Below are 26,986 nucleotides of genomic sequence, written 5' to 3'. Positions count from 1 at the left end.
GCAGGACAGGTACCTGTACAATGGGGAGTGTGTGACTGCGTGTCCTGTGGCTTACTTCCACACTTCAGTGAAGACATGTGAAGCTTGTCCAGAGCACTGCAGTCTTTGCTCGTCTGCCACACACTGCCTAAAGTGCAACAGTTCCTACTACCTCAGCCAAGGAACATGCACGCCTCTGGAGTGTGGAGAGGGTCAGTCTGCCAACTTTATATATTTATAAGTGTTGTGTTTATTAGCATGTGATTTATAGTGTGGTCCATTATTGTTCTTCAGCAACACTTCTTATTACACATATAATTTTTAATCAGGATATTATAGTTACTGTTCTGTGTGTGTGTGTGTGTGTGTGTGTGTGTGTGTGTGTGTGTTTGTCTATGTGTGTATCTTTTTGTGTGTGTGTGTGTGTATCTGTCTTTGTGTGTGTGTGTGTGTGTGTGTGTGTGTGTGTGTGTGTGTGTGTGTGTGTGTGTGTGTGTGTGTGTGTGTGTGTGTGTTTGTGTGTGTGTATATCTGTCTTTGTGCTGTCTTTGTGTGTGTGTGTGTGTTTGTGTGTTTGTCTATATGTGTATTTGTGTGTGTGTATCTGTCTTTGTGTGTGTGTTTGTCTATTGCTGTGTCTTTTTGTGTGTGTGTTTGTGTGTATCTGTCTTTGTGTGTGTGTGTTTGTCTATGTGTGTTTTTGTGTGTGTGTGTATGTCTTTGTGTGTGTGTGTGTATCTGTCTTTGTGTGTTTGCTATGTCTGTGTGTCTTTGTGTGTGTGTACCTGTCTTTGTGTGTGTGTGTGTGTGTGTGTGTGTGTGTGTGTGTGTGTGTGTGTGTGTGTGTGTGTGTGTGTGTGTCTGTGTGTGTCTGTGTGTGTCTGTGTGTGTGTAGGCGAGGTCGAAGACCCGGAGTATGATGACTGCATGGCATGTGAAGAAGGATGCAAGAAGTGTGTTCTATGTATGTTCTGAACTTAATAATAATAATAATAATAATAATAATAATAATAATAATAATAATAATAATAATAATAATAATAATTGCAGTCTATTTCTCTGTGACTGACTCCTGTGTTACAGATAATCCCAAACATTGTCTATCCTGCTCTGATGGCTATTACAAGTAAGAGCAATGTACTGGGACTCATGAAATAAAGCTTCTTTAGTAGCAACTAAATAGCATAAGTAGAGTTTCAAAAATTGTTTATTATGTAAAAATCATCTGTTAGGAGATTTTTATTTGCTCTTCTTAGAAAGAGTCTCCAGTATCAGTGTGTGTGTGTGTGTGTGTGTGTGTGTGTGTGTGTGTGTGTGTGTGTGTGTGTGTGTGTGTGTGTGTGTGTGTGTGTGTGTGTGTGTGTGTGTGTGTGGTGTAGGTATGAAGAGGGTTGCTATCAGAACTGTCCTGCTAAAACCTACACCGTGGACGAGACCATGACCTGTGTGGCCTGTGAACATGACTGTGTCAGCTGTGAGGAAGACGAGTGCCACTGGTGCGAAGCGGACTTCTTTCTGTCTGGTAAATTCTGGTTATATGTGAACATATATGTAACTTGACTTATATCTGCATGATTTTATTGCACTGCACTGCTGAAATACGATTGGCCGATTCCATAAATGATCAGACATGTGAAGTTCGGGTGTTCTTAATAAAGTGTGTAGTGTGTCTCTGTGTGTAATGTACTTGTATATATACTTCCTGCAGATGGAAAGTGTGTGCGTGAGTGTCCTGATGGGTTTTATGGTGATGAGGACACCCAGGAGTGTGAGGAGTGTTATACAGGCTGCAAGACCTGCACAGGACCAGAGGAGGACGAGTGTGAAGCAGAACAGGAGAAGTGTCCTGATAAAACCTATCTTACTGGTGAGCCTCATACGCTGTTATCTTATAGCCACAATAAAAATCACCAAACTCCAGAAGGAGCTTTTATATTTTGCGGGGTTTTTTTTATTTATTTATTTATTTTTGCGATGAAACTCTAAAATGGTTAAGTTTCTGGTTAATTGATCAGATTTCAAGCCCCAACAACTCCGCTGGGTTCAAATCTCTTAACCCTCTCTGCTCCAGAAGTGCTGCATCATGTCTAACCTCTAAAGTTGGGATATGTGTAGAAAGACTTTCACTGTTCTGTCATGTATATGTGACAATAATAAAGTCTTCTTCTATGCAATTATTTTCTATGAGAGCTGTACTCATGCTCCATGCCTGTAAATCGAATAGGCCTTTGACTGAATGTGGGTTGTGATGACATCATCCCAAAGCTGACAAAAATAAAATCCACATTTGAAGCTCTTCATGAGGGGCACGGTGGCTTTGTGGTTAGCACGTTCGCCTCACACCTCCAGGGTTGGGGGTTCGATTCCTGCCTCCGCCTTGTGTATGTGGAGTTTGCATGTTCTCCCCGTGCCTCGGGGGTTTCCTCCGGGTACTCCGGTTTCCTCCCCCGGTCCAAAGACATGCATGGTAGGCTGATTGGCATCTCTGGAAAATTGTCCGTAGTGAGTGTGTGTGTGTGAGTGAATGAGAGTGTGTGTGTGTTTGCCCTGTGATGGGTTGGCACTCCGTCCAGGGTGTATCCTGCCTCGATGCCCGATGACGCCTGAGATATGCACAGGCTCCCCGTGACCCGAGAAGTTCGGATAAGCGGTAGAAAATGAATGAATGAATGAATCTCCATTTCTGTGACCCTCAAAGACTGAATATTTGTCACACAGTTAATAGAAGTCCAGGATGCCAGGATTCTTTTCCAGATCCAGACTAGAACACTACATTTGAACTAACAGCTATGTCAACTTTTGTGTGAACCTTCTTAATGTTCTGTTGTTCAGATGAAGGAGAATGTAAGGCGTGCCATTCGTCATGTGAGGTGTGCTGGGGGCCGCTAAAGAATCAGTGCACTTCCTGCATCACAGGTCTGACCTTTATCTTTAAATGATTTTAACATCACTGTCAATTTATTAATACATTATACCTTAAAGGAACTCGCCAACATTTTGAAATCTTTATATCTGGGATTTGTATATATTTCCATCTACAATGGACATTTAAGCATCAATAACTTACATCACTTACATTTTTACTGCTTTTACTTACAGTTTGTTTTCTCTTTTGAACAAAATAACTCATTTTTTCATTTTACAGAGAAACCAGAATTAGTTTTCTCTGTATTACAATCAGTATTACTATTATATTTAGTATTCGTATAAATTATTAGTATTATTATAATCAGGGGCGGTTCTAGTACTAAATAAAGTGTAAATAAAATGTAGGACGCGTCGTCGATTATCAGTTTGATCCAAGAACGATTTTTTTTTTTTACTTTGCTTTTATGCGCATGCGTTGTAGTCTTTCAAAAGTGCATCATCAGCTGTCTGCTTTATTTGAACGGAGAAGCACAGGTACGCGCAGCGTGCACGCGCAGTCAGAGCTGGAGGCGTTTATCTATAACGTTAATCGGCGGAAAGCCGCAAATACGGCAACCAAAAGCAGTGAAATGTCACTATTCTTATTACCAGAGTTGTAGCACAAACAAAATATTAACGCAAACAATCCATTCAATACTAAATAAAAATAACATTTATTGATTTGGTCTTTGTCTTGTGAATATTTATTTTATTAATGACTGCATTCATTGGACAGACTGTTTGTAGAGAATGCACACATACATGAACTTCATTACATCATGCATAAAATTTTGGTGTCCACTTTTGCCATTTTAAAATAATACCATAACTTTTGGCTTACTATGTAGTCATATAATATATAATATAAAACTCTTCTTGTTTTAAATTCTCACTGAGGGCTAAAACCCCCTAAAGAGCCGACCCTGATTACAATTAGTATTACTGAAGATTACAAAGCACTGACACTGGAGACTCCTTCCTTTACGGTTTAATAAATATCTCCTTTAAGAAAGCTTCTCCATATCAACAGCTAGATTTTATTTCCGCTGTGTAAGTCGTTCATACAGAAACAATAACATATTGAACGACAGAATTAATATACACCTGTGATTTGACGTAAACAGAACTACTTTCGGAGCAAGAAGATAAACACTTTGACCGATCGGATTCAAGAATTCAGCATTGCTGTAGAATAAGTTTACTATTCCAGCATTAAAGCAATACAGGAAAAGCAGTTCCAGTTATTTCTGCTTTCCCGAATGTTTCACGGTGTACACGATCCATCAAACACACACAACTATACATCCAAGTGCATCAAGTAGTTTTCTCTGAAACCTGAATGTATAGAGGTCCAGAAACATATAGCAAGATATTAAAAATGTTGTCTGTGGTAATCAGGTACAAGTGAACCCAAGCGTATTCCTTTAATGACTTGTGCTTCTTCATCTTTTTTGATTTTAATTTAGTCATAGCTAATGTCCCAAACGCTAGCTAGATTTAAGCTAGCAGACTTCGATGGGTCAGTGGAAGGATTATCATCTAAGCAGGAAAATTGTGTGTGTGTTTCAGGACGGTATATGACTACTGATCAGCAGTGTGTGACTCGGTGTCCAGCCGGAAGCTTTGGCAGTAAGGAGAGCTGGCAGTGTGAGGTGTGTCCTCAGGGTTGCTCCCAGTGCCAAGATGAGAAACGCTGCACTCGCTGCTTGTCTACACGCAAGAGCACCCTCTACCTGCAGAACGGACAGTGTGTGCGCCAGTGCTCCAGGTTCAAAGCATTTGATATTTGAAACCGTGTGTGTGAGAAATGCACATTGATACACACGATTTGGAATTGAGACTTAGGATTTAGGTTCCTTTGGCCCACATTCATACTATAAGTGTGTGTGTGTGTGTGTTTGTTTCTTTTACCAGAGGCAGCTACCCTGCAGGAGCAGTGTGTAAGGGCTGTACACCAGGTTGTGCATCGTGTGAGCAAAGTGCCACAAACTGTCTGAGCTGTCAGCAGCCGTTAGTGCTTCACAACCACCAGTGCGTGAAAGAGTGTCCTCGTGCACACACACTCCGGGGAAACGAGTGTATGCCTTGTCCAGAGGGGTGTCTCCTGTGTGCTAAGGAAGGCCAGTGTACAAGTAAGGAACAGATACACAGTGGAGTTATGAGTTGTCTGTATTTCTTTATTGCCAAATTGTTAAATTGAAGATTTCTCTTTTTTTTTCTCACCACCTCCAGAGTGTGAAAAGACTTTTCTACATGAGGCGGCCTGCGTGTCTGCATGTCCTGGAGGTTTTTATGAAGATATGGAGGAAGGTGTGTGTGAGCGTTGTCACCCAGACTGTGAGCTCTGTCAAGGGCCAGGATCTGACCAGTGTGACTCCTGCGCCGATCCTGACAGCACCCTGAGCAGCGGGACGTGTGTGTTAGCCTGTCCCTCACAAACTTACAGAGACAGCAGGTCTGAGGAGTGTATGGGTGAGTATAAACAGACAGAGCGGTAACTACTGTATAATGTCCTGATTAAAGACAAGACGCTTAGTGAAATTCTATAACAACAAGTAAAAGTCTTTATTCATTTGATTAAAGCATATGATCCTTTTTATCCAGTTATAGTTACATTTAATGTTGTGAAGCACTTTTATCGTCGCTGGTGTTGTTCAGTGTGTCACAGCACCTGCCAGACCTGCTCTGGTCCACTGGATACAGACTGCACCAGCTGCCCCAAGGACCTAAGAACAGACATGCATGGACGCTGTGCCACGCCCACCAGTTGCCCTTCACACCATTACAGTGATCGTGATGGCGCATGCCATCTTTGTCACAAACACTGCCATCAGTGCTCCGGCCCGAACCACAGCCAGTGTCTCAGCTGCTACCCGAACCACCACCTTATGAGTGAGTCTGTAAATGAGTGTCAAAAATAAACCACAGCTTTAGATGTAATGATTAACCTCGTGTTTGGTTAATGGTCAAAATTCTGAACTTTAAAACCTGCTCTAAAAGTTCTTTGTAGAAAGAAAGACCTCTGGGAAAGACTCCAGGTTTCATGCAACCCAGTGTAGGATAAGCACTAAAGAAAATGGATGGATGGATGGATGGATGGATGAGTGGATGGATGAATAGACGGATGGAAGGATGGGTGGGTGGATGGATGGACGGTTTGATTGGTGGATGGATGGGTGGATGGATGGATAGATGGATGGATGGATGGATGGATGGATGGATGAATAGACAGATGGAAGGATGGGTGGATGGATGGACAGATGGATGGATGGATGGATAGACAGATGGAAGGATGGGTGGATGGATGGACAGATGGATGGATGGATGGATGGATGGATGGATGGATGGATGGATGGATAGACAGATGGAAGGATGGGTGGATGGATGGATGGATAGATGGACAGACAGATGGATGGATAGACGGATGGATGGAAGATTAGATGTTCCTTTCTGCTACACTGCTAACAGACACCTCATGTTGTGTATCTACAGACGCTTCCTGTGTGAACGAGTGTCCCACAGGTTTCTTCAGTGGAATGACTCAGAGATGTGAGCCATGCCACCCAAACTGTGTGAGCTGCTCAGGGCGCCACAGCCACGAGTGCCTGAGCTGCAGAGCTCATCTGTATCGAGAGGGCAAGGAGTGTGTGGAGACCTGCAGGCCTGGGTAAACACAACCTTACACACACACCACACTGAGCACATCATTCTATTTTATCACATGTATTATAAATTCTACAAATTTTTAAAAATGAACATTACTTGAATGATTAAATACTTCTCACAGATGCACACAGACCCACATACATTAACACACACACACACACCCATGTCTGTTTGTTAAAGCCACTACGCAGACAAAGACTCACAGGTGTGTGAGCAGTGTGAGCCGAGCTGTGCAGAGTGTACGCAAGCCGAAGGGTGTGTGAGTTGCAGAGAAGGGCTGCTGTTTGTAAAGAAACAGAGCCGGTGTGTGTCCTCCTGTCCACCTCAACACTACCATGACACAATCCACAGCACCTGTGAGCCTTGCCACGCCACCTGCAGGACATGCACAGGTACGGCTCTTAGAGGTTGAGAAAGAGTCAATGGAGCAAGTGATAACTGGTCTATCTTAAGGATCTATGTTTGGCTCATATATGTTGGTTGACATTTTAAAAAAAAAATTGTATTCAATTTTCTCCATATTTAGTCATTTGGCACTTCCCACCCACTAGCTAGTTCTCTCCCGTTACATGCTACCTCTGAGATATATGAATTTAGCAAGTTGCTTTTTTTGTACATAGGCATAAAGAATCCCATGATTGGTTAGTTCCAATCTGATTGACAGGTGAGAGAGTACAACAACAGAGCATAGCTAGTGTGGCATATTTCTGAGAGTCTTAGCCATCAATAGCTGGGGTATCATTAGAACACATAATTTTTTGGGCCAGGGGGCATGGTGGCTTAGTGGTTAGCACGTTTGCCTCACACCTCCAGGGTTGGGGGTTCGATTCCCGCCTCCACCTTGTGTGTGTGGAGTTTGCATGTTCTCCCCGTGCCTCGGGGGTTTCCTCCGGGTACTCCGGTTTCCTCCCCCGATCCAAAGACATGCATGGTAGGTTGATTGGCATCTCTGGAAAATTGTCCGTAGTGTGTGAGTGAATGAATAAGTGTGTGTGTGCCCTGTGATGGGTTGGCACTCTGTCCAGGGTGTATCCTGCCTCGATGCCCGATGACGCCTGAGATAGACACAGGCTCCCCGTGACCCGAGAAGTTCAGATAAGCGGTAGAAGATGAATGAATGAATTTTTTTGGGCCAATTGGGAAAACAGTCTCGTTTTCTTGATGTTACATAAAACAATTCCGGCCACAACTTGATAGTTTCAGCAACAATAAGCCAAGATGGATGGTGATGGCCAAGATGACAAGAAGGTCCATCATGGGATGGTTTGCTTGGAGGTTGTTGTCCTTCCCAAATATAAGGTGAGCTCACAGTGTTGAGGCATTCTCGGATGGAAACGATAGGTATATCTTGGTGTCATCAGCAGAACTGGGCTAAGTACAGATCCTTAGGAAAAACACAAGAGTTTTCCCTAATGATTTTTTTTAGTAATTCTTGTTTTGGTCATTTCTTCTTGTAAAGAGTTTTATCTTGAATACTTGATAGGTAAAGGGGTGAAAGACTGCAGCTCATGTCATCTAGGAGACTCGTTCTCTGAGGGTACCTGTGATTCGCTCTGTGCCGTGGGGGAGTACTTCGTATCTGAGGTACCGATTCAGAGATATACCAGTTAATATTTTCAGTGCTAACTCCACCTACTTGCTATAATGCTAACGGTTGACAAATTAAAGGAAAAGACAATAAAAAGTGAAATAAGTTGCCAAAATAGTTTTAGAGCACCTTGCAGTATCTCAGATTCAGCAAATCTGAGATAAGAGAATTATGTGCAGGAGGAAAAAAAAACTTTTAAAAGATAGAAAGGTTTCATCATGGGATAAAGAAGACGTCCGATTTACTGTACTGTTTGATACTGTTGCTGTAAAACCAGATTCACACCTATGTGAGCAAAAATAAGTGCCCCCTACATCATAACACAGCTGCTATTTCCCTTTAATTTGTCATGTATATACTATGTATTTTCTCTGGTTTTGTTCCAGTTCATTTTGGTGACTTTTTTTTTTTTGCTGATTTAATCCTTTCCAGCTGGAGAAGTATTTCAATTGTAAACCCTGTGATCAGCCATGTTTGGCATGTCAAGGACCTGGTCCATACAACTGCACCGCCTGCCAGCCACAGTTCATCCTAGCCGCCGGGGGACGCTGTCTGCCTTGCTGTAGAGTCCAGGATGCAGGAGAGAAAGACACCTTGGAAGAGCAAGAGGAGTGCTGTAACTGTACACAGACCAGGGGTATATTATTACTGCTCAGTCGTGTCCCGTGGTCCTAGACTCCATTTTATTTGGAATTACTTTTAAGTAGCATAAAAAAAACTTGTAAAGTGTACAGATGATCCAGTGGGTGGAGCTTACATTAGGAACATCATTCTGACCTTCTAGCTAATGTCAATCCTCAAAGTTGGGCACATAAAAAAGTCAAAGTTTAAGTCTGGAAATTTCTGATATTGAGCAATTTTAGGTTAACCGGAAAAATATTTACTGCTGTTCACTCAGCAACAAATGAGTCTTTAGAACTCTACAAACCAATGGAGCTTCAAGCCATGTGATTGTCGTGGCTAAAAATGGATGGTTTCGCTGTAGCTTTTAAAAAAAATTTTGGAACGTAAATTTGTTCACATGAATCTTCTGTAATTTCTAAATTAAATTTAAAATTGCAATCGCCTTTGAATATCAAAGCTTAACTGTATGAATGAGGAGGTTGTTTGCTATCACTGTAGGACTGGAGACAGAAAATCAAGAGACGACGGACTGCTTGCGCGGCAGTTATATTGGGAATCCCAAAGTATGCGCCTGTGCTAGCTATCTGAAACGAATAGCCTTGTTTTTATTTTTAGTATTGATGAAATATTCATCACAAATGCATAAAAACTTCTTATAGTTATTTACTGACAAAGTGGTGCCGTTTCCCATCCCGTTTTCCTCCATGTTTATTTTTTAAAATTAAAATTGCTAGTCGGATCCTTAGTAGGTCTCTAGTACAGTAACCTGTTTAGTCATTGGGTGTTTTCTGTCTTTCAAGGTGAGTGTGTCCTCAGCACAAACTACGCTTTCCGCAACCATAAGGAACCGGAGCACACAGGCAACATCTTCATCTTTGTCACCACTTCCATCCTGCTAGCCCTGGGTCTCGGTGCTATAGTCGTGTTCATCGCACGCTCCTTCGCCAAGCGTCCGGCCCCTGAAACCGCTGTTGCTCGTGGTTATGAAAAACTAGGCAACAGCGGTGGACGGGACATTTTCCGCGGAGGTACGACATCATCCTCATCGACGTCAACCAGGCAAGCGGGAGGCTCCGGGTCTGGCTACGGGTGTTTACACGAGGAGCAGCTGGTGGACCTGCGTGACAAGCGGACGGGTCAGAACGACGACGATGATGACGAAGACGACGATGACGAAGATATCGTGTACATGGGTCAGGATGGTACGGTGTACCGCAAGTTCCGCTATGGGCAGCTGGCTGAGGACCAGGACGATCAGCTGGAGTACGACGACGAGAGCTATAATTTCAAATAACCAGCAGCACATAATAAATTATATAAAATGCTACATTTTGGACGGAGACAATAAAAGCATGGATTATAGAAGTCAATGGATGGCTGTGTAGCTTAACATGATTAAATAAGATAATGTATTTAATTATGTCTTTAAACACACAAATCAGGTAACAACGACTGAGTACAGTTTACTAGCAGTTTGGCAAAAGGTACCATTGAATTAACCCTCATTAATCTCTAATGTATTGCATTTAGTTTACATTTGACTGAAAAATATACAAATTTACCGCTTTTTTGTTTTCTGGAAACCAAGTAAACAGAACCATAAACCTTTAAAACTTTTAATTGCGTTATTTTGTGCATGTACGTGGTGATTAAGTTGCCATTTCCTCGGTAGGTCCGTTGCCTTGGTTTTCTGTCATGGTTTCTGTTGTGGACGTGTTGTTGTGGTCTTATCTGTAATGATTTGCTGAAATAAAACATAAAAACAGACCAAAAAAGAAAGAAAGAAGATGTACATTCTACAGACAAGGGAAGAAATCTGCCCAAAGACAAATAAATGTAATTTATAGCAACAAAAAAGTGTCTAATAGTAAAAAAAAATTATTCTTCTTTATCATTAGTATTATATTAGTTCAGAGGTTTGCACAACCACAGCGTGTTAAACTGCCACATTGTCTCATAGCTGCAATTATTTGTCCCTGCCGTTAAAACGATCTCTTTCTATTTCCAAAACAGTTTCTCGATTTTATTCATTTATGTCGATGCATCTATCAGATATAGAAGTTATGCTGCCTTTTACAAATCACCGTCGTACCAAAACCAAAACATTCTTCTTAAAAAAATAAATAATAATAATTATTATATATAAATAAAAAATTTGAGAAAAAATCTAACAACAAAAAAATACAACCATGTTTTTATTTGTTTGTTTGTTTTTTTTAAAGAAAAGTGTTTAGGTTTTGGTATGACCATGATTTAAAAACTATAAATTTTTAAATTAAGATTATTTATTTATTTGTTTGTTTGTTTGTTTATTTGTTTATTATTATTAATAATATTAATATTATTATTATGATAAATATATGCATCTCATATTTAATTATTAGTAGTATTGTTTGTTTGTTTATTTATTTAGCTATTTATTTGCTTAATATTTGCTTAATGTCTGGCGTAATTCTAAGTTCAATTAAAACATACATAAAAATAATAATTATATTTTTATTTATAATATAAATATTTATTCAGATAAATATTGGTAGATAATACACAACAAGTAGATGTCATTTTTCCATTTTTTTCCGCTTTAAAAATCACAAGGAGTGCAAACTCTACATGAAAAGAAATTTTCAAAAATAAAATAAAACTTAAAGAAATATAACCAACAAAAAAAATGAACACTTCAGAATTAGATTAGAGGTAAATTTATTGATGTGATCTGCATTATTTTACAAGGCCTCTGGGTCTATATATATTAACTTTATTCCAAATGACCACATTTTTACTACATTAACAGCTATGAGACATGCAGTGACATGCCTTCACCCGCACACACACACACACACACACACACACACACACACACACACACACACACACACACACCACAGAGATATGGATATTGTGCTTTGCAGCTGCACTGTCCTTTGTCCGTCTATGAGGTCATTTCCTGTTTACAGCAACCTGAGAGACCTAACAGCACACAAACGCACAACCGAAACACAATCACACCTACAAACAACTCGCACACGTTCACGCTCACAGACAACAACTACATGTCGGTACAGAATGTAGACACAGGAGCTACATGGAGAGACGCTTTAGAAATCCGTATCTGCATGCCGGGAGGATTTATTCAGTGTTGTATGTTTATGCATATATATATAGATATATATTTCTCATATCAAACACTGTGAATGAAAACACACACATACACTGAGGTTTTCAGGGCTCACTTTGAGCTGTTTTTTTACACACTACAGGCTAGAAGACCAGGTGAACAGATCAGTAACATGATACACAGATTTCATATCCAGATGAATCGTTTATCATCCGATGAGTAGTTTAACAACAGCAAATATAAAAACATTTCGAATTGAATTTATTTAGTCTTGATTTTTGTGCGTTTGTTTAAATTTGATACGATCTGAATATTTAACTAAAGCACAAGCTCCTCATTCTGAATCCTACCAAACATCAGCCTTCACAGAGTCCAGTCGCTTCTAACCGTTGGACAAATGTTATTGCCTTGTCTGGGGTCTGATCTTTTATCTACAGTATCTAGCCGTCTGCGTGTCTGTCTGTCTGTGTGTCTGTCTGTCTAGACCGGATAAAAGTCTGCTGTGGAGGCTTAACAAGTGCTGATGTATAACCTCACGTTATTCCAAGGATCTTTTTTTTTTTTTTGCAGTTCATAACATTAAATTCTACAAAGAGATAAAAGTCTATTTAAGCGTTTCCGCTAAAAAACATTTCCAACGTTCAGGATTCCCGTGTGAGGATACACTGAGGTGTTGTTCTTATTCTACTACATGATCATGTTGTGTATGTGTGTATCAGCATGAGGATGATGTTAGGATAAAAATGATATTATTGCTGCTCATGCATTCAGAAAAGAAAAGAAAAGAAAAGAAAATGGAAGGCATATCACGAGAAGACATTACGATGTCCGTCTGAGAGATGATCGGATGATTCTGTGACTGGTCAGTGCTGGAAACCAGTTCATGAGATCAGCAGCACTTTCTGAGGATGTGTGTTAGGACAGTAGATATTGAAGGGGTAGAGTCCAACTTTATCTCAATTATTATCACACACACACACACACATACACACACATACACACACACATACAAACACACACGCATACACAGGCCATGCATTCCTTCATTGCGTCCTTGTATTAGGAACTGCTTGCACTTTGTTGAGCTCTGAAAAAATCAAAAAACGAAGTGGAATATTGTTAGAGACACATAAATGTGCAAAAATAATAACGCTCTCGAATAAAAGACTCACGTTGGCTGTGGCACGTCAGGTCCCTGGAGGAAGCTGTTGATTCTAAAGAAGGAAGTTTTAACAGGAGTTTCATTATGATTGAATTCTGAATGACGTTCAATACAACGGTTACGATGAAATCCAGATCTAGATCTAGAGGAATTCACCCGAATAAGAGGTTTCAAATGAGCGTTAAATCAATCATTCATTCATTTTCTACCGCTTATCCGAACTTCTCGGGTCACGGGGAGCCTGTGCCTCTCTCATGCGTCATCGGGCATGATACACCCTGGACGGAGTGCCAACCCATCACAGGGCACACACACACTCTCATTCACTCACACACTACGGACAATTTTCCAGAGATGCCAATCAACCTACCATGCATGTCTTTGGACCGGGGAGGAAACCGGAGTACCCGGAGGAAACCCCCGAGGCACGAGGAGAACATGCAAACTCCACACACACAGGAGGCGGGAATCGAACCCCCAACCCTGGAGGTGTGAGGCGAATGTGCTAACCACTAAGCCAACGTGCCCCCCCAGCGTTAATGATACAGATTGGTGTAATAAGCTTCATGATAGATGGCTGAGATACACTTACTGTAGCTGTCAGAAAAATCACAGTTTTTAACTTAAATCAAATGAAAATAAAAACCTCGTGATGTCCAAACTCACTTCGAGTTCTCTCCTGCTTCCTGTAACTCCTCGTCGAGTCTGCGGTGGAAAAAAAAACAGAAAAGAAAAGAAATGGGTTGGAAAATCAGTGGAAAAAGATCTCAGGAGCTACGTTTACCCTTCACATGATCCCAAAAGATAGAACGTGAGACGTGTAACAACAGCCCAGAAACCATTTGAGCATGTAAAAGGAAATCGTGAGCCACATCCACAATAGTCCTAAAGCATGAATATTAAATAACACACGTAAAATATAACACTGAGCTCATTTATAACAGAATCTACTCACTCACAGTATGTTACTTCTAACTGTCTCAGTCAGGCGTTCAGTAAAACCATACACTACTGTGAAATATCTATATATATATATATACATATATACCAAATATAAACTGTAGCTTTGTTTAGTTGACTTCTTTTTGAGCTCTAAGAATTTTTCATTCATTTATTTATTTATTTGTTTGTTTGTTTGTTTGTTTGTTTTAAATCACACTGTAAACACACTGTATAATCAATCAGTTGGCATGTTGTGTATAGACATGTAATGAAGTATATCTGATAAGTTCCAAAATTAAAAGCCAAATAATTATATCAACAACAAAAAAATCACATCTCAACAAATGTGGGCAAAAATCAACAGAAAAAACAAAAACAAATGGCGTAAGGTAATTACAGTAATTCTTAAAAACATAAGTACAAATCTGAACCCTGTTTGTCAGACGATGTCAGAGACAAAAATATGAGTGAGATATAACAAAAAAAAACAGCACTCGTTAGCACTCGTTTCAGCTCATTAGCACCTGCTACCATGGAAACCAGATTGTCAGGGCTCATGGATAATTCTCAGGAACACGCCGACACCTCAAGACGGCCTCCAAGACTTTACGCTGTTTCTGTTTATGTACAGTAGATCATTCGCCACACAAAAAAGAATTCACACCGAGTGCCATATTGTCGAGTGTCAGGTTTGCACACCCTTAAGTCAAAAGGAAGTAGACAGAGACGTAGATCACAGATCTTACTTCATCATCATGCGCAAGGACGCTGCAAATTTGTATCCTGAGATCATTCGTTTGCCCACCCTTCAACCTCCAACCTCTTTTTTTGAATCCTCTGTGCAGACTTTCGCTCCTCTTCCCCACAGCCCACCCTCCCATCTCGACATGTTCTGAAGACAGAGAAGGTGCAGATTAAATTTATTTAGAATCCGACCTCGATTTTACGTTTTTAGATCTTATTGTAAGATAAAAGCACCACCACTTTACACCCACCACCAACTTGTCGATGTTTCCGTTCAAAAAACCATGACGGGCGCAAACCATTGCACTCGACTGTATGTAAACAAGTGCAAAAGACAAAACGGTCTTAAAAAATGGAGTAAATAGAACAGATATTAATTCATAATACTTCAAATTGAACTGAACAAGCTTTTAGACCAGTTATACCACAGCGTGGATCACAACAGTGGTTCTGAGCCACAACTTCTATAATAACGCGCTCTCTCTAATAGATCGGCGTTTCTATAGTAACCGCACTTGTACACAAGATCTTGTTCGGCACATGCTTCATATAATCCAAGACAAAATTGAAAGATTTACAAATATGATCGTCGATATAATGAAGCGACAGAATCAGTAAGAGCTGTTTATAGGCAACATTTATGGAAGGAGTCTCTAATGTCAGTGCTTTGTATGTTTTCTAGCACAAAGGAAATTCTGCTTTCTGGTTTCTTGGTACCACTTTAGACAAGTTACGTTCTTTATCTTATTAAATTTGAGAAAAATAAATCTTCGGTATGCTTTATAGCCATTTTGGAGTGAATGTGTGAAGGTAAATTATCAGCAAATACAAAAGCAGCTTGCTAATTTACAAAGCTAGTTTATAAAACATAAAATTGTAGCTACTCAATCACTTTCACTCATTTTCTACCGCTTATCCGAACTACCTCGGGTCACGGGGAGCCTGTGCCTGGGATCTCAGGCGTCATCGGGCATCGAGGCAGGATACACCCTGGATGGAGTGCCAACCCATAGCAGGGCGCACACACACACACACACACTCTCATTCACTCACTACAGACAATTTTCCAGAGATGCCAATCAACCTACCATGTCTTTGGACCGGGGGAGGAAACCGGAGTACCCGGAGTAAACACAGAGGCACGAAGAGAGCATGCAAACTACACACACACAAGGCGGAGGTGGGAATCGAACCCCCAACCTTGGAGGTGTGAGGCGAACATGCTAACCACTAAGCCACCATGCCCCCCTGAAATCGTAGTTAATTAAACTAATTTATCTAGCTAGCTAATTGATAAAAATCATTTACAGAAATTCAAATAATCAGCTAGATAATTCAACTTATTGCAATAAAGATTAAAGATATTTCTTAAAATAATTCACATGAAATGCTAGTTAGCAAACGCTGCTATATTTATATTTAATTAAGTGATTATAATGTTGGTCTGTTTGGTGAACGTTCTGTAACTTTATATGTAACTATAAAAACGTTTAAAAATGTCACGTCATTCGGGAACAAATAAAAATTTAATGGTCTGAAAATCGCTGTGGTATAAGAGGAATAAAATACAGTAACAATAATTCTGTTAGAGGAAATTAATCCACTATCACAGCACCCTGGTGTGGATTATTTTCCTATTACAGCATGGCCCGTCATGTGTTGTTTTTTGCATTGAGTTCAATATAAATTCTGACTTACTTGATGATGCATTCAGGAATATGGACATATTCCATAGGGATGAGCTCTTCCAGCTCTGCTAAACTGTTCACATACTTAATCTTACTGCTGAACTTTGAACTGTAGGGAGTAAACAAAAATAAATGTCAAGCCCCAAGGAATAAATACAAATTATTTTAGAAATATTATTCCTTAATCTCTGGTTCCTGTAAATGTTTTTTTACCTGATAAAGGGTCTGGTGATGGCCAGGATAGTCCTGATAAACCAGGAAGGATGAACAATAATAAAAGATTTCAGGTTCTTTCGAAGCCTGAAAAGCAGATTTCAGAGACAGATTTTAAAGATTTATTTGTTTAACCAAACATGTACGGTACGTATGATTCTGTGCTATAAATCGTCAGCTACCTCCTGTCGATCATCTGGTAGCACCTCTTCAGCCAACCGAGGCCAGGCGTCCTCCTGTGAGGCGTGGCCCCGTTCAGATATACGATCATGTAGTCCTCCGCTACCATCAGCTCCAACGTGCTGATCACATACCTAGCATTAGAATAGCATTAATAGTACAGCTACAGAAAAACAGTGAAAGTAAATGAATAGATTAATGATACAACTCACAGAAAGAGGTTCTCCATTATTTCATGATAGTCCTCGCTATCGCTGTCCGGAAGGAAGCAAGCGGCAAATACAATGATGGCATTCGTGCCGTTTCCGTAGTAGCCTTTTAAAGAAGAGAAAGCGCCGTTATAAAACATGCCATCGTACATAAGCAATAAATTGCATCTGCAGTCTCCAGCCGAAAGGTTCCTGCAGGGATGGAAAATGTAACGAAGTAAACGAATTTCAGAATCGTGCACAGTTAAAACTAGGGATGAGAAGAAAACATAAACGTTTCCAGACCTACATGTAAATTTACTCAGTTATTCAAGAGTGAAAAGGTGTTTTAACTGATGAAAAGCTGACCACAGGTCTCACACATGGTCCTTAACCCTGAGTTGCTAGATTATAGAGCAATCAATCAGGAGAGAAATATTCTGCTAACTCAAAACAAGTTAAAACTTGACGAAACCAGCTTGAAACAAAACTAGCTAGAAATGTTCAGATTAATCAATGTACCTAGCTAGCTAATTTAACAAACCAAGTTACAAAACCTAACGAACCAAACTCTTACTATATAGCTACAGTAATTTAGCAAGTTAGTTTACAAAACTTCAGAAGCTAGCTAATTTAGATAATAAACTAATTCACATAATGTACTACTTAGCTAATTAAAGAGGCTCACTTTCAAAACAACAAGCTAGCTATTTGAACAATTGTAAAACGTGATCGGCTTATTAGATTGAATGAACTTGAATACAAAACTTACTCAAAAAAACATCAAATTTAAGGTAACTTATTTTTTTTATATTCTTATATTTAAAGTAACTTATCATCATTTAATATTGAGTAAGGGAAAGAAGAGAAACAAAATCTCAAGCTGTTTGTAATTAATACTTGATTGGTACTTGATGTCGCTTTCATTGTTAAAATGAAAAAGTCCTGATATTTCAGTAATAATTGAGAAAAGAAGAAGATTTAAAAATAGTAATTAAGTACAGTAATGTAATAAACTTCTCAGTATCTCCCCGGGCTTTTACTTTTTACTCTCTTGTAGTACAGATTCACTTCCTTTATAAGCAAGGTTTCAGTCCAGAGCACTAGATACGATGACGACTATCAGATTACGACCACATCCCGTTTTTCATGAGGTGACCTGTTTGGCTACAAAAGCGTGGGTGCTCTCAGACTGTATACCTCCATGGGAGATGACTTTTTGGTAGGGTTCAATACACTTCATGTTGATGCGGTGCTCCTGTTCGCCGATGATAACAGTCCTCCAAAGTTTGGAGTCCTGTCGGTCCTCCTCAGAGGTGTAGGTAGGGATGGGTTCAGACTCTTCCTTCACTGGGGCTCTCTGGGATTCCTGAGGCTCTGAATAGAATATGTTCAGAAGTTTAGACCTTAGATAGGAAGGTCAGTGGATCAAGGGTCAAGACTGGATACCGAAAAGGATTAGCTGAGATCAAATGAAGGACTAAGGCATAATTAACAAGGTTAAGGTCAAGTCAAGATCGAGACTAAAAATCATCAAAACATTTTCATCTTTTGTTCCTTGGCAATATTTTCCTCAAAGGAACTATTTATAAACAAGACCAAATCAGGTCCAATGGTACAACTATCAAGTCTAAGTCAGTAAAAATTACATCACTGTTGATGATTAGAGTCAGTGTAGAATTATTTGCACTATTCATGTATTATACATACACTACATATTGTGTACAAACACACACACACACACACACACACACACACACACACACACACACACACACACACACACACACACACACACACACACACACACACACACACACACTGCTGCTTTGCAGAAACCTGTATAGATTCTTGCACCACTCCATTTTGGACCAATACAGAACATTTTATAGTTTATTTTTAATGGGTTTTTCTTATGGTTTCTTTGGTTTTTCTTAATTTGCACTCAAGGTTATAAATAACGTCCCGATCCACAGACTGAGCTGGTATGTTTTTTCTTTTTGAGTCCATTTGTGTTGATTTGGATGGATGATCAATACCCCTTAACCTTAAGCAGATGCAATGAGGATTGGAGCTAAAAAATGATCCCACTGGTAGCAGAAGCTTAACACAAGTTCCTGGACTATTACTGTAAATTCGAGCACATCTAAGTGTTGTTTTACTTTTTATCTCACCTTCCCAGTCCAACTCATGATCAGTGTAGTCCAGGATGTCAGCCTCGTCAGGTGTGTCCAAATCGTCCACGTTAATGTCCAAGTCATCAGGCGTGTCAAACAGGTCGTCTTCGCTTTGATCTAACGAGAGGCTGATCCGAGGGGCTGAGAGCTTTTTCCTCTGAGAGCCGCCTTCATCGCCCTTCAGTGGCAGAGTAGTGGGAGGAGCTACAAGGTCAGAGGGGAATTTGACTGCATTAAATATTCTATATAAATATATAATCGTGCTGATTTTAGTCCAGCTATAACATGAGGGTTGTAGGTTTTTCACACCTAAGAGTTCATGGAAATGAAAATAAATAAATAAATAAATAAATAAATAAATAAATAAATAAATAAACAAAGACAAACAAACAAACAAACAAAAATAAATAGATAGATAGATAGATAGATAGATAGATAGATAGATAGATAGATAGATAGATAGATAGATAGATAGATAGATAACATTAGTAATAATTGTGGCTTGTTTGATTAGCAACAAAGAATGAACTAGTGGTGTAAGACCATGATGGAAGACTGACCTGGTCTGCCTTCTGTCCCATCAGAGCTCATCTTGTGTTCAGGAGGCTGCTCCATCCCCTCATTACCGGGGGACAGAGAGGACGGGGATCTGCAGGATCACACACAAACACGGATGTATAGTTGAATCTGTAACAGTCTAATGTTTTGTTGTGTATGTGTTCACTTTCAGAATCAGGGTAATCATTATCATTCCATCTACTCGATTCTCAATTCTGCTTTATCGATTGTCCATAACAAGATGTATATTAATATTCTCCTTCTAAAATGTTATTCTTTGTATAGTAACAACTTACAACACAGAGTGGATGCTTATTTAACAGTGTATTGAACAGGACAAGCTGTGCTTTGAACTATTTTCCTCTAAAAAGTATAAAAAAAATATATTCATTGTGACTATAAGATAAGTAATCATAAGGATTTGATTCAGCCGTAGTAATAATAAGGCGTGGGTCATGTCCTAAGTGTGAGCATGATATTACTTTTATACAACACTTTATAAAACCAGAAATTAGTTGTTGTATTTTTTAAGGATATTTGTTTGTTTGTTTGTTTGTTTGTTTGTTTGTTTGTTTTTGAGAAGGTAATCCTGATATTTCAGGTATAATATGATCAAATATTTTTGTTTATCTTTTACCGCCATTAAAAAAAAAGTAGTTCCCAAAAGAACAGCATTATAAATCATTATGTGTTGCCATTGTAACAGTAAACTAACTGACATTTGACATGTGTAGTTTTAACAAACTATTGCAGTGAAATGAACCAGCATTATTACATTAAATGGAAGCAGTCTAACCACATCACCACATGTCCAATCAAAATAATAATCATTTTATATCAATATAACGGCTGTGTAACAGGCGTCTGTGACTAACAAACTTGAACATAACTATACACAGATAAGACTTTTTTGTGTATTGTGTCATTCTTTCTGTTTTTCATTAAAGGAGGAATAATTTTATGATTGTATGTTGTTTTATGATCATTTAATTGTTTATTTTGTCTGTTTATGATTTGTCTGTTAATTGTTTATTTTGTCTGTTTATGATTTGTCTGTTAATTGTTTATTTTGTCTGTTTATGATTTGTCTGTTAATTGTTTATTTTGTCTGTTTATGATTTGTCTGTTAATTGTTTATTTTGTCTGTTTATGATTTGTCTGTTAATTGTTTATTTTGTCTGTTTGTGATTTGTCTGTTAATTGTTTATTTTGTCTGTTTATGATTTGTCTGTTAATTGTTTATTTTGTCTGTTTGTGATTTGTCTGTTAATTGTTTATTTTGTCTGTTTATGATTTGTCTGTTAATTGTTTATTTTGTCTGTTTATGATTTGTCTGGTAATTGTTTATTTTGTCTGTTAATTGTTTATTTTGTCTGTTTATGATTTGTCTGGTAATTGTTTATTTTGTCTGTTAATTGTTTATTTTGTCTGTTTATGATTTATTTTGTCTGTTTGTGATTTGTCTGTTAATTGTTTATTTTGTCTGTTTATGATTTGTCTGTTAATTGTTTATTTTGTCTGTTTGTGATTTGTCTGTTGTTTATTTTGTCTGTTTATGATTTGTCTGTTAATTGTTTATTTTGTCTGTTTATGATTTGCCTGTTCATGGTTTGATCATTTAATTGTTTATTTTGTCTGTTTATGATTTGTCTGTTAATTGTTTATTTTGGCTGTTTATTTTATTTTGTCTGTTCCTTGTGATTTTATCTGGTCTGTTTAATGTTTGTTTTATTAAGTTTCATAAAAATGAACATTTTCAGACCATTATAACAGTCCAATAGACCTGTATTTTAAATCGATTGTATAAACAGTGCTAATGTAAGATGACTTTGAAGCTTGTAAGTATGCGAATATTTGGCAGCACAACACATTTTTTGTTCAGTTCATAATGTTCAGATGTAATGGCAAAAGGATTGGATCTGTCTCTGTTTGCTTTTTGGTTTAAAAAGTCACCACACACAAAATGGCAGGTTGTTTTGAGGCTCTAACATTCCAACTTTTGTTGACTTTTGAATTCGATGGGCTGAGGTAATTTTGAGGTAAGCTTGACTATGACCAGGCTCTTAAATCAAATCTCCGCCTCCTGTATATAGGCCATTGACTGTGTTAAGTATATAAATATCCACAATAGAACCGGAACATAGCAGAACCGGTTCTCCTGAAAACCAGTGACTCCGCAGATCACGTCACACTTTACAGACTGAAATGTGGTTATGAAGTTTACGAAGTGAGACGTACATCTCATAACAGAAGGCTTTCAGACAGCACCAAAAATAGATCAATTACAAAACAGAAACAGAAATTCTAGATCACCCAAAGGATTTCATTCAGGATTTCAGAATTCATCATTCCGTATGAATAAAAATAAAGACCCAAGACTAACAAAAGGGAAGTTACGTCAGCGGCTCATTTTCATCCCTCACTCCCCTCCTCCCTCGCTAGGATTTTCGTTTCTCTTCCAACTCAGCTTATACATGTACAAACACACACACACACACACACAGACAGACACACACAGTCAGAGGCAAATGCTTTAGCCGGATGCAAAATGCTTTAAATTTACATAACCAGATGATGGAAACCTTGTGAATAAACCCTTATATTCAGTAGTTCAACCAAATAAAATCAAATTATTAAACACACACATGCACAGGTACAGACATGATATTACATACACCCTACATGATGCTGACACTAAACCAACCTACACTACACACACACACATACACAGAACCGGTTCTCTGTAAACATCTGCCCCTCCCATGTCTCTGGTTTCTCTTTCAGCTCTTTATCTTTCAGAAAGACGTAAACACGACCCGTCTCTCTCTCACACTATCTCCGTCTATCTCTCTATGTCTATCTATCTCTTCATTCACTGCATCCACACACACCAGTCACTCACCACTGCTGATACACACTTCTCCTTTGCGTTCAATCTTTCAATCCCACACTGCTGCTCCAGGTTTCAGAGATCATCTGTGTGTGTGTGTGTGTGTGTGTGTGTGTGTGTGTGTGTGTATGTGTGTGTGTGTGTGAGAGAGAGAGAGAGAGAGAGAGAGAGAGAGAGAGAGAGAGAGAGAGAGAGAGAGAGAGAGAAAGGTTTCTGTGTTTCTCTTCGTTCCTCTGCGCAGCTACAAAGATGCTCAGCTCACCAACTGACAGCCTCCACCATTTTGTAGTCATGTGACCACTCCAGCATTAAATAAGAGCCTGAGGCTGCTCTCTGAGGCTGACACAGAAGAATGAGTGCAGCTCCAATAGCACTGAGCTTAAGCGTGCAGAGAAAAGAGGACAGGAGGAAGGGACACAAGGTGATTTGTATAAATAAGGGAGGAGCGATGAAACTGACTGCACAGGTGAAAAGAGATAAAAGCCTGTATAAGGAAGAAAGGGGTTGAGGTCTGAGTGTGATCACACGGCTGATCCCAAGAATAAAGAGCTCACACTTTATGAAAATCTTCCCTTTTTTTTATTTTATTTGTTTATTTCAGTGAAAAAAAAATGTCGAATAAAAAAATTTATATCTATTTTTTTCTTTAACTCTTTAGATTTTTGCTGTTTTGAAATTAAAGGTGTTCCTTTAAATTTAAAAGCTTTGTTAAAATAAAAAAAGAAAGAAATTTTGTAAATCTGACTTTTTGTGCTGTTTTGAATTTTTGACCTTTTAATTTAGTAAATCTAATATTTTGTGCTTTATTTGTTTAAATTAATTGTTTAAATGTTTAGCTTAAAATAAAATAAAATGACCTTTAGTGCCTTCAAAATGACCTTTAGTTTGAATTTCAATCGAATTCCATTGAGTTTATTTTCATTTTTAAAAGTAGAAAATTGGAATTGATATTAATATTTAATTCTCTTCAAAACATGAATTTAAATCTAAACTGTATTTGGAAAGTTCTGTTCCACAAACATTATAAATTTTGCACATCAAGTTTTTTTTTTTCTTCAGAACCACCGAAACCTACAACGTACAATAATGTGCAATTCTGTCAAAACTCTATACGTTAATCTACCCTGAATTATTAATTAAATAATTAATTAAATCTAGAAGCCTCTGTGGCTTAACTGAGGAAATTATTGTGTTTAAAATGGTTCTTTGTCCTTAATCACTCACTTTTTAAAAAAAAAAAAAAAAGATTACTATCCAAAGAACTCTTACGAACTTCTTTTTCTACAATATTAAAAAAAGTAGTTGAATATGCTTAATGGGTTATTTGGTTTTCCATACAGTGGAACCTTTAGCAGTTGTATCTTCTTCTTCTTTCAGCTTTTCCCTTCAGGGGTCGCCACAGCGAATCGTCTCTCTCCACCTATCCCTATCTTCTTCATCCTCAACACTTGCACCCACTAGCTTCATATCCTCGTTAATTACATCCATATACCTCCTCTTTGGCCTTCCTCTTTGCCTCCTGCCTGGCAGCTCCATGTCCAACATTCTCCTACCGATATACTCACTCTCCCTCCTCTGAACATGTCCAAACCATCTTAATCTGTCCTCACTAACTTTGTCCCCCAAACATCCAACACGAGCTGTCCCTCTGATGTTCTCGTTCCTAATACTGTCCAATCTTGTCCCTCCCAAAAAGAACCTTAACATCTTCAGCTCGGCTACGTCTAGCTCTGACTCCTGTCTCTTCTTCAGTGACACTGTCTCTAAACCATACAGCATGGCCGGTCTCACCCCGGTCCTGTACACCTTCCCCTTGATTCTCGCTGATATTTGCATATAGAACCATAAAACAGACCGGATTCTCCATGGAACTGTTTTGCAAAGCTTTGAAGCTTTAATTATTCGAAGAACACTTGATTAACTCTTAAAACATTCTCTACAAGTGTAACACAAATATTATCCCATAGAACACCATTTATTCTTGGCTTATAAGTTTAATATAATGCATTCATTTGGAAAACAGCTTCAAAAATCAACAAATCACACACTATATATCACACACACTCAGGAGACAACAGAGTAGCACCTGGAATCTTTTTGTATGATTTAAATGGAAATGAAAGTCATCCACAAGCCCATCACACTCCATGTGTTCTGTTATCACTCGTCATTCCCACAGAGTCTCACACTAACTGTACGATGATATCCTGACCAAACGATAAGTCTGAATGTGAAAGAAAGCTTTAAAAGTTCGGAGCGCTCTGTCAATGTTTAGTTCTCACCTTTTGAAATTCAGAAACTTGCTGAACAATCAGGAATAAAATGTTCCCGGCTGACCTCTCCCTTAAAGTCCAAAGGTCATCACTGTGACAACTAGTTATGTCTAAAAAAAACCAGAAAGACAATAAACAGACAGTAACACTGTGTAAAAATCCGCTAACGAGACCAAACGTAAAAATTGGACCACAAAGCTGAAAGAATAATAAATACAATGAAGAGGCTTTTTTCTCTTGTCATTAAATAGAAAACCATGATGTTCCTTCCATATTAAAACTGCAACACAAACAAACATGAACACAACAATGTAGAGTGTAAATGTCACAATTTATCATATCTGTAACAACAGCAATATTAATAAATATATGTGATATGTTGGTTTTTAATCCTTCTCACATTCTTCCTGTAAAATACAGATGAAATTTTAACCCTGACTAAATTCTAACACTTCTGTACCTGTACAATCTGTTGCACCTTATAATATTTTATATATATATATATATATATATATATATATATATATATATATATATATATATATATATATATATATATATGTATTGTACATTTCATATAAACATTTTCACCTGTTCTGCAATTTCTGGATTTCGCTCGTAAGAATTTCACTCACCAAGGCACAAGTGCTGTGAAATAAAAAAAAGTGAAGTGAAGTGACTGGATCCTTGCATGATAACATTGACCATGAGTTCTGATCATGACATAAGAAAAAATTCAACAGTTTTATAAAGTTTATTGTGCACAGATGAATCACGAAAATCATCTTTTACAGTCAGGAAAAATGATGTGGATTGTTGCATTTAAAGTTTATTCTGCAACAAATACTTCAAGATACTGTAAGATACTATTTCTTTCTTCTCTGATTCAGTCTGCTAATATTTCTGGAAGTAAGCTTTACATCACCATGCTAACCTCAAGTGTTCCTGTAATATGCCTTGATACCTTTGATAACTTTAAACGTATTCTTTCATCAAAAAATCTAAAAATTTAAGTTGTTCATAACGTAGCTACAAAATACATGATGCTACCAGCACCATGTTTTATAGCTAACAGGAGATGTTGCTGTTGCTGTGCATTGTCTGTCTTCTGCTCAACATACAGTATGTTTCATCTTTCCATAGAACATCATCTCTGAAGTGGTTAGCACGTTTGCCTCACAACTTCAGGGTTGGGGGTTCGATTCCCGCCTCCGCCTTGTGTGTGTGGAGTTTGCATGTTCTCCCCGTGCCTCAGGGGTTTCCTCCGGGTACTCCGGTTTCCTCCCCCAGTCCAAAGACATGCATGGTAGGTTGATTGGCATCTCTGGAAAATTGTCCGTAGTGTGTGAGTGTGTGAGTGAATGAGAGTGTGTGTGTGTGCCCTGCGATGTGTGAATGAATGAATGAATGAATCATCACTGAAGTACTGATATCTCTCAAGAATGATCTAGCTACAGTCTCAAAAGCATTATGATACTTGAAGTTTTTATTACATCTGAGCAGCATCAGGCTATGGACCATGAGTTCAACACCAGACACGACATGTCATGACTGCAGGCTTTATATCCTGGATTCAAACAAGTACGATTTTTGTAGGCGTGGCATTAACGGGTACACTGAAGAGGTCGGAGCGTATTTGTTTGTGTTTATTGAGTTTCAAAGCAACACTCTAGTTTTCGCCTACTAAAAATCACAGACTGTCCCTTTAAACAAAATGGCAATTTGCTGTGTTTATCTTAGCACACCTTCGAGTCCCAGGTCCTCCTGACGATCAGGTTGCACTTAATCTCTCCCACTGCAGCTTTCTGGTCCGAAGGTCATCACTATGGCAAGGTGGTAAAAATGACTGAACACAGGACCAGAAGCAGAGCTTAGAAATGAAACAATAAAGGCGATAGTGTAGAGTACCATTATAAAGATGTTGTTGGTTGTGTTAAACCTTGCAAATGAGATATAGACCAAAAATATATATATTTAAACCATTAACAATTTTATCCTTTCTAAACATAACACACAAGAAAGATATTAGAAATATTTGATGTATTTCATTTCAATCAATTTAATCACAGCACAATTTATTAAACTGTATGGA

At 38.5% G+C, this 26,986-nt stretch overlaps 2 protein-coding genes across 5 annotated transcripts in view; one reads left to right on the top strand and one right to left on the bottom strand.

Moving 5' to 3' along the window:
• Window positions 1-10,766, top strand: part of pcsk5a (proprotein convertase subtilisin/kexin type 5a) — a gene marked incomplete at its 5' end in the record, with an annotated part of 24,379 nt that extends 13,613 nt beyond the window's left edge. Inside the window, 15 exons of the mRNA XM_047808952.1 lie at window positions 1-191; window positions 875-943; window positions 1,063-1,105; window positions 1,359-1,501; window positions 1,688-1,846; window positions 2,812-2,895; window positions 4,456-4,654; window positions 4,801-5,018; window positions 5,119-5,358; window positions 5,545-5,778; window positions 6,379-6,553; window positions 6,733-6,944; window positions 8,036-8,136; window positions 8,573-8,777; window positions 9,565-10,766. The exon at window positions 1-191 is cut by the window's left edge and continues 10 nt beyond it. Of these exons, the coding sequence (XP_047664908.1) occupies window positions 1-191; window positions 875-943; window positions 1,063-1,105; window positions 1,359-1,501; window positions 1,688-1,846; window positions 2,812-2,895; window positions 4,456-4,654; window positions 4,801-5,018; window positions 5,119-5,358; window positions 5,545-5,778; window positions 6,379-6,553; window positions 6,733-6,944; window positions 8,036-8,136; window positions 8,573-8,777; window positions 9,565-10,058 (2,767 nt within the window). The remainder of the gene's footprint in view (window positions 192-874; window positions 944-1,062; window positions 1,106-1,358; window positions 1,502-1,687; window positions 1,847-2,811; window positions 2,896-4,455; window positions 4,655-4,800; window positions 5,019-5,118; window positions 5,359-5,544; window positions 5,779-6,378; window positions 6,554-6,732; window positions 6,945-8,035; window positions 8,137-8,572; window positions 8,778-9,564) is intronic.
• Window positions 10,767-11,447: 681 nt separating this feature from the next.
• Window positions 11,448-24,994, bottom strand: prune2 (prune homolog 2 with BCH domain). Of its 4 annotated transcripts, XR_003440412.2 has the most exons (12): window positions 22,634-23,015; window positions 19,734-19,822; window positions 19,171-19,377; window positions 18,197-18,373; window positions 17,021-17,123; window positions 16,811-16,942; window positions 16,629-16,715; window positions 16,426-16,524; window positions 14,730-14,875; window positions 13,708-13,746; window positions 13,052-13,093; window positions 11,448-12,966 (listed from the first exon to the last, which is right to left on the bottom strand). XR_003440412.2 is itself a non-coding variant. In XM_027144819.2 (11 exons), the coding sequence occupies exons 2-11, from the start codon at window positions 19,786-19,788 to the stop codon at window positions 12,939-12,941; spliced, it is 969 nt and encodes a 322-aa protein (XP_027000620.1). In that variant the 5' UTR covers window positions 19,789-19,822; window positions 24,904-24,994; the 3' UTR covers window positions 11,448-12,938. The 4 variants fall into 4 exon arrangements, 3 of the variants coding, with proteins under 3 accessions (XP_027000620.1, XP_027000610.1, XP_027000638.1); XM_027144819.2 differs by lacking the exons at window positions 14,730-14,875; window positions 22,634-23,015 and adding an exon at window positions 24,904-24,994; XM_027144809.2 differs by lacking the exon at window positions 14,730-14,875 and having other exon boundaries at window positions 22,634-23,012.
• Window positions 24,995-26,986: the final 1,992 nt, after the last annotated feature.

Source organism: Tachysurus fulvidraco, chromosome 26, assembly GCF_022655615.1.
Source record: "Tachysurus fulvidraco isolate hzauxx_2018 chromosome 26, HZAU_PFXX_2.0, whole genome shotgun sequence".
In the NCBI taxonomy this organism is placed as follows: domain Eukaryota; kingdom Metazoa; phylum Chordata; class Actinopteri; order Siluriformes; family Bagridae; genus Tachysurus; species Tachysurus fulvidraco.
This window is presented reverse-complemented; position numbering and strand designations above follow the sequence as displayed.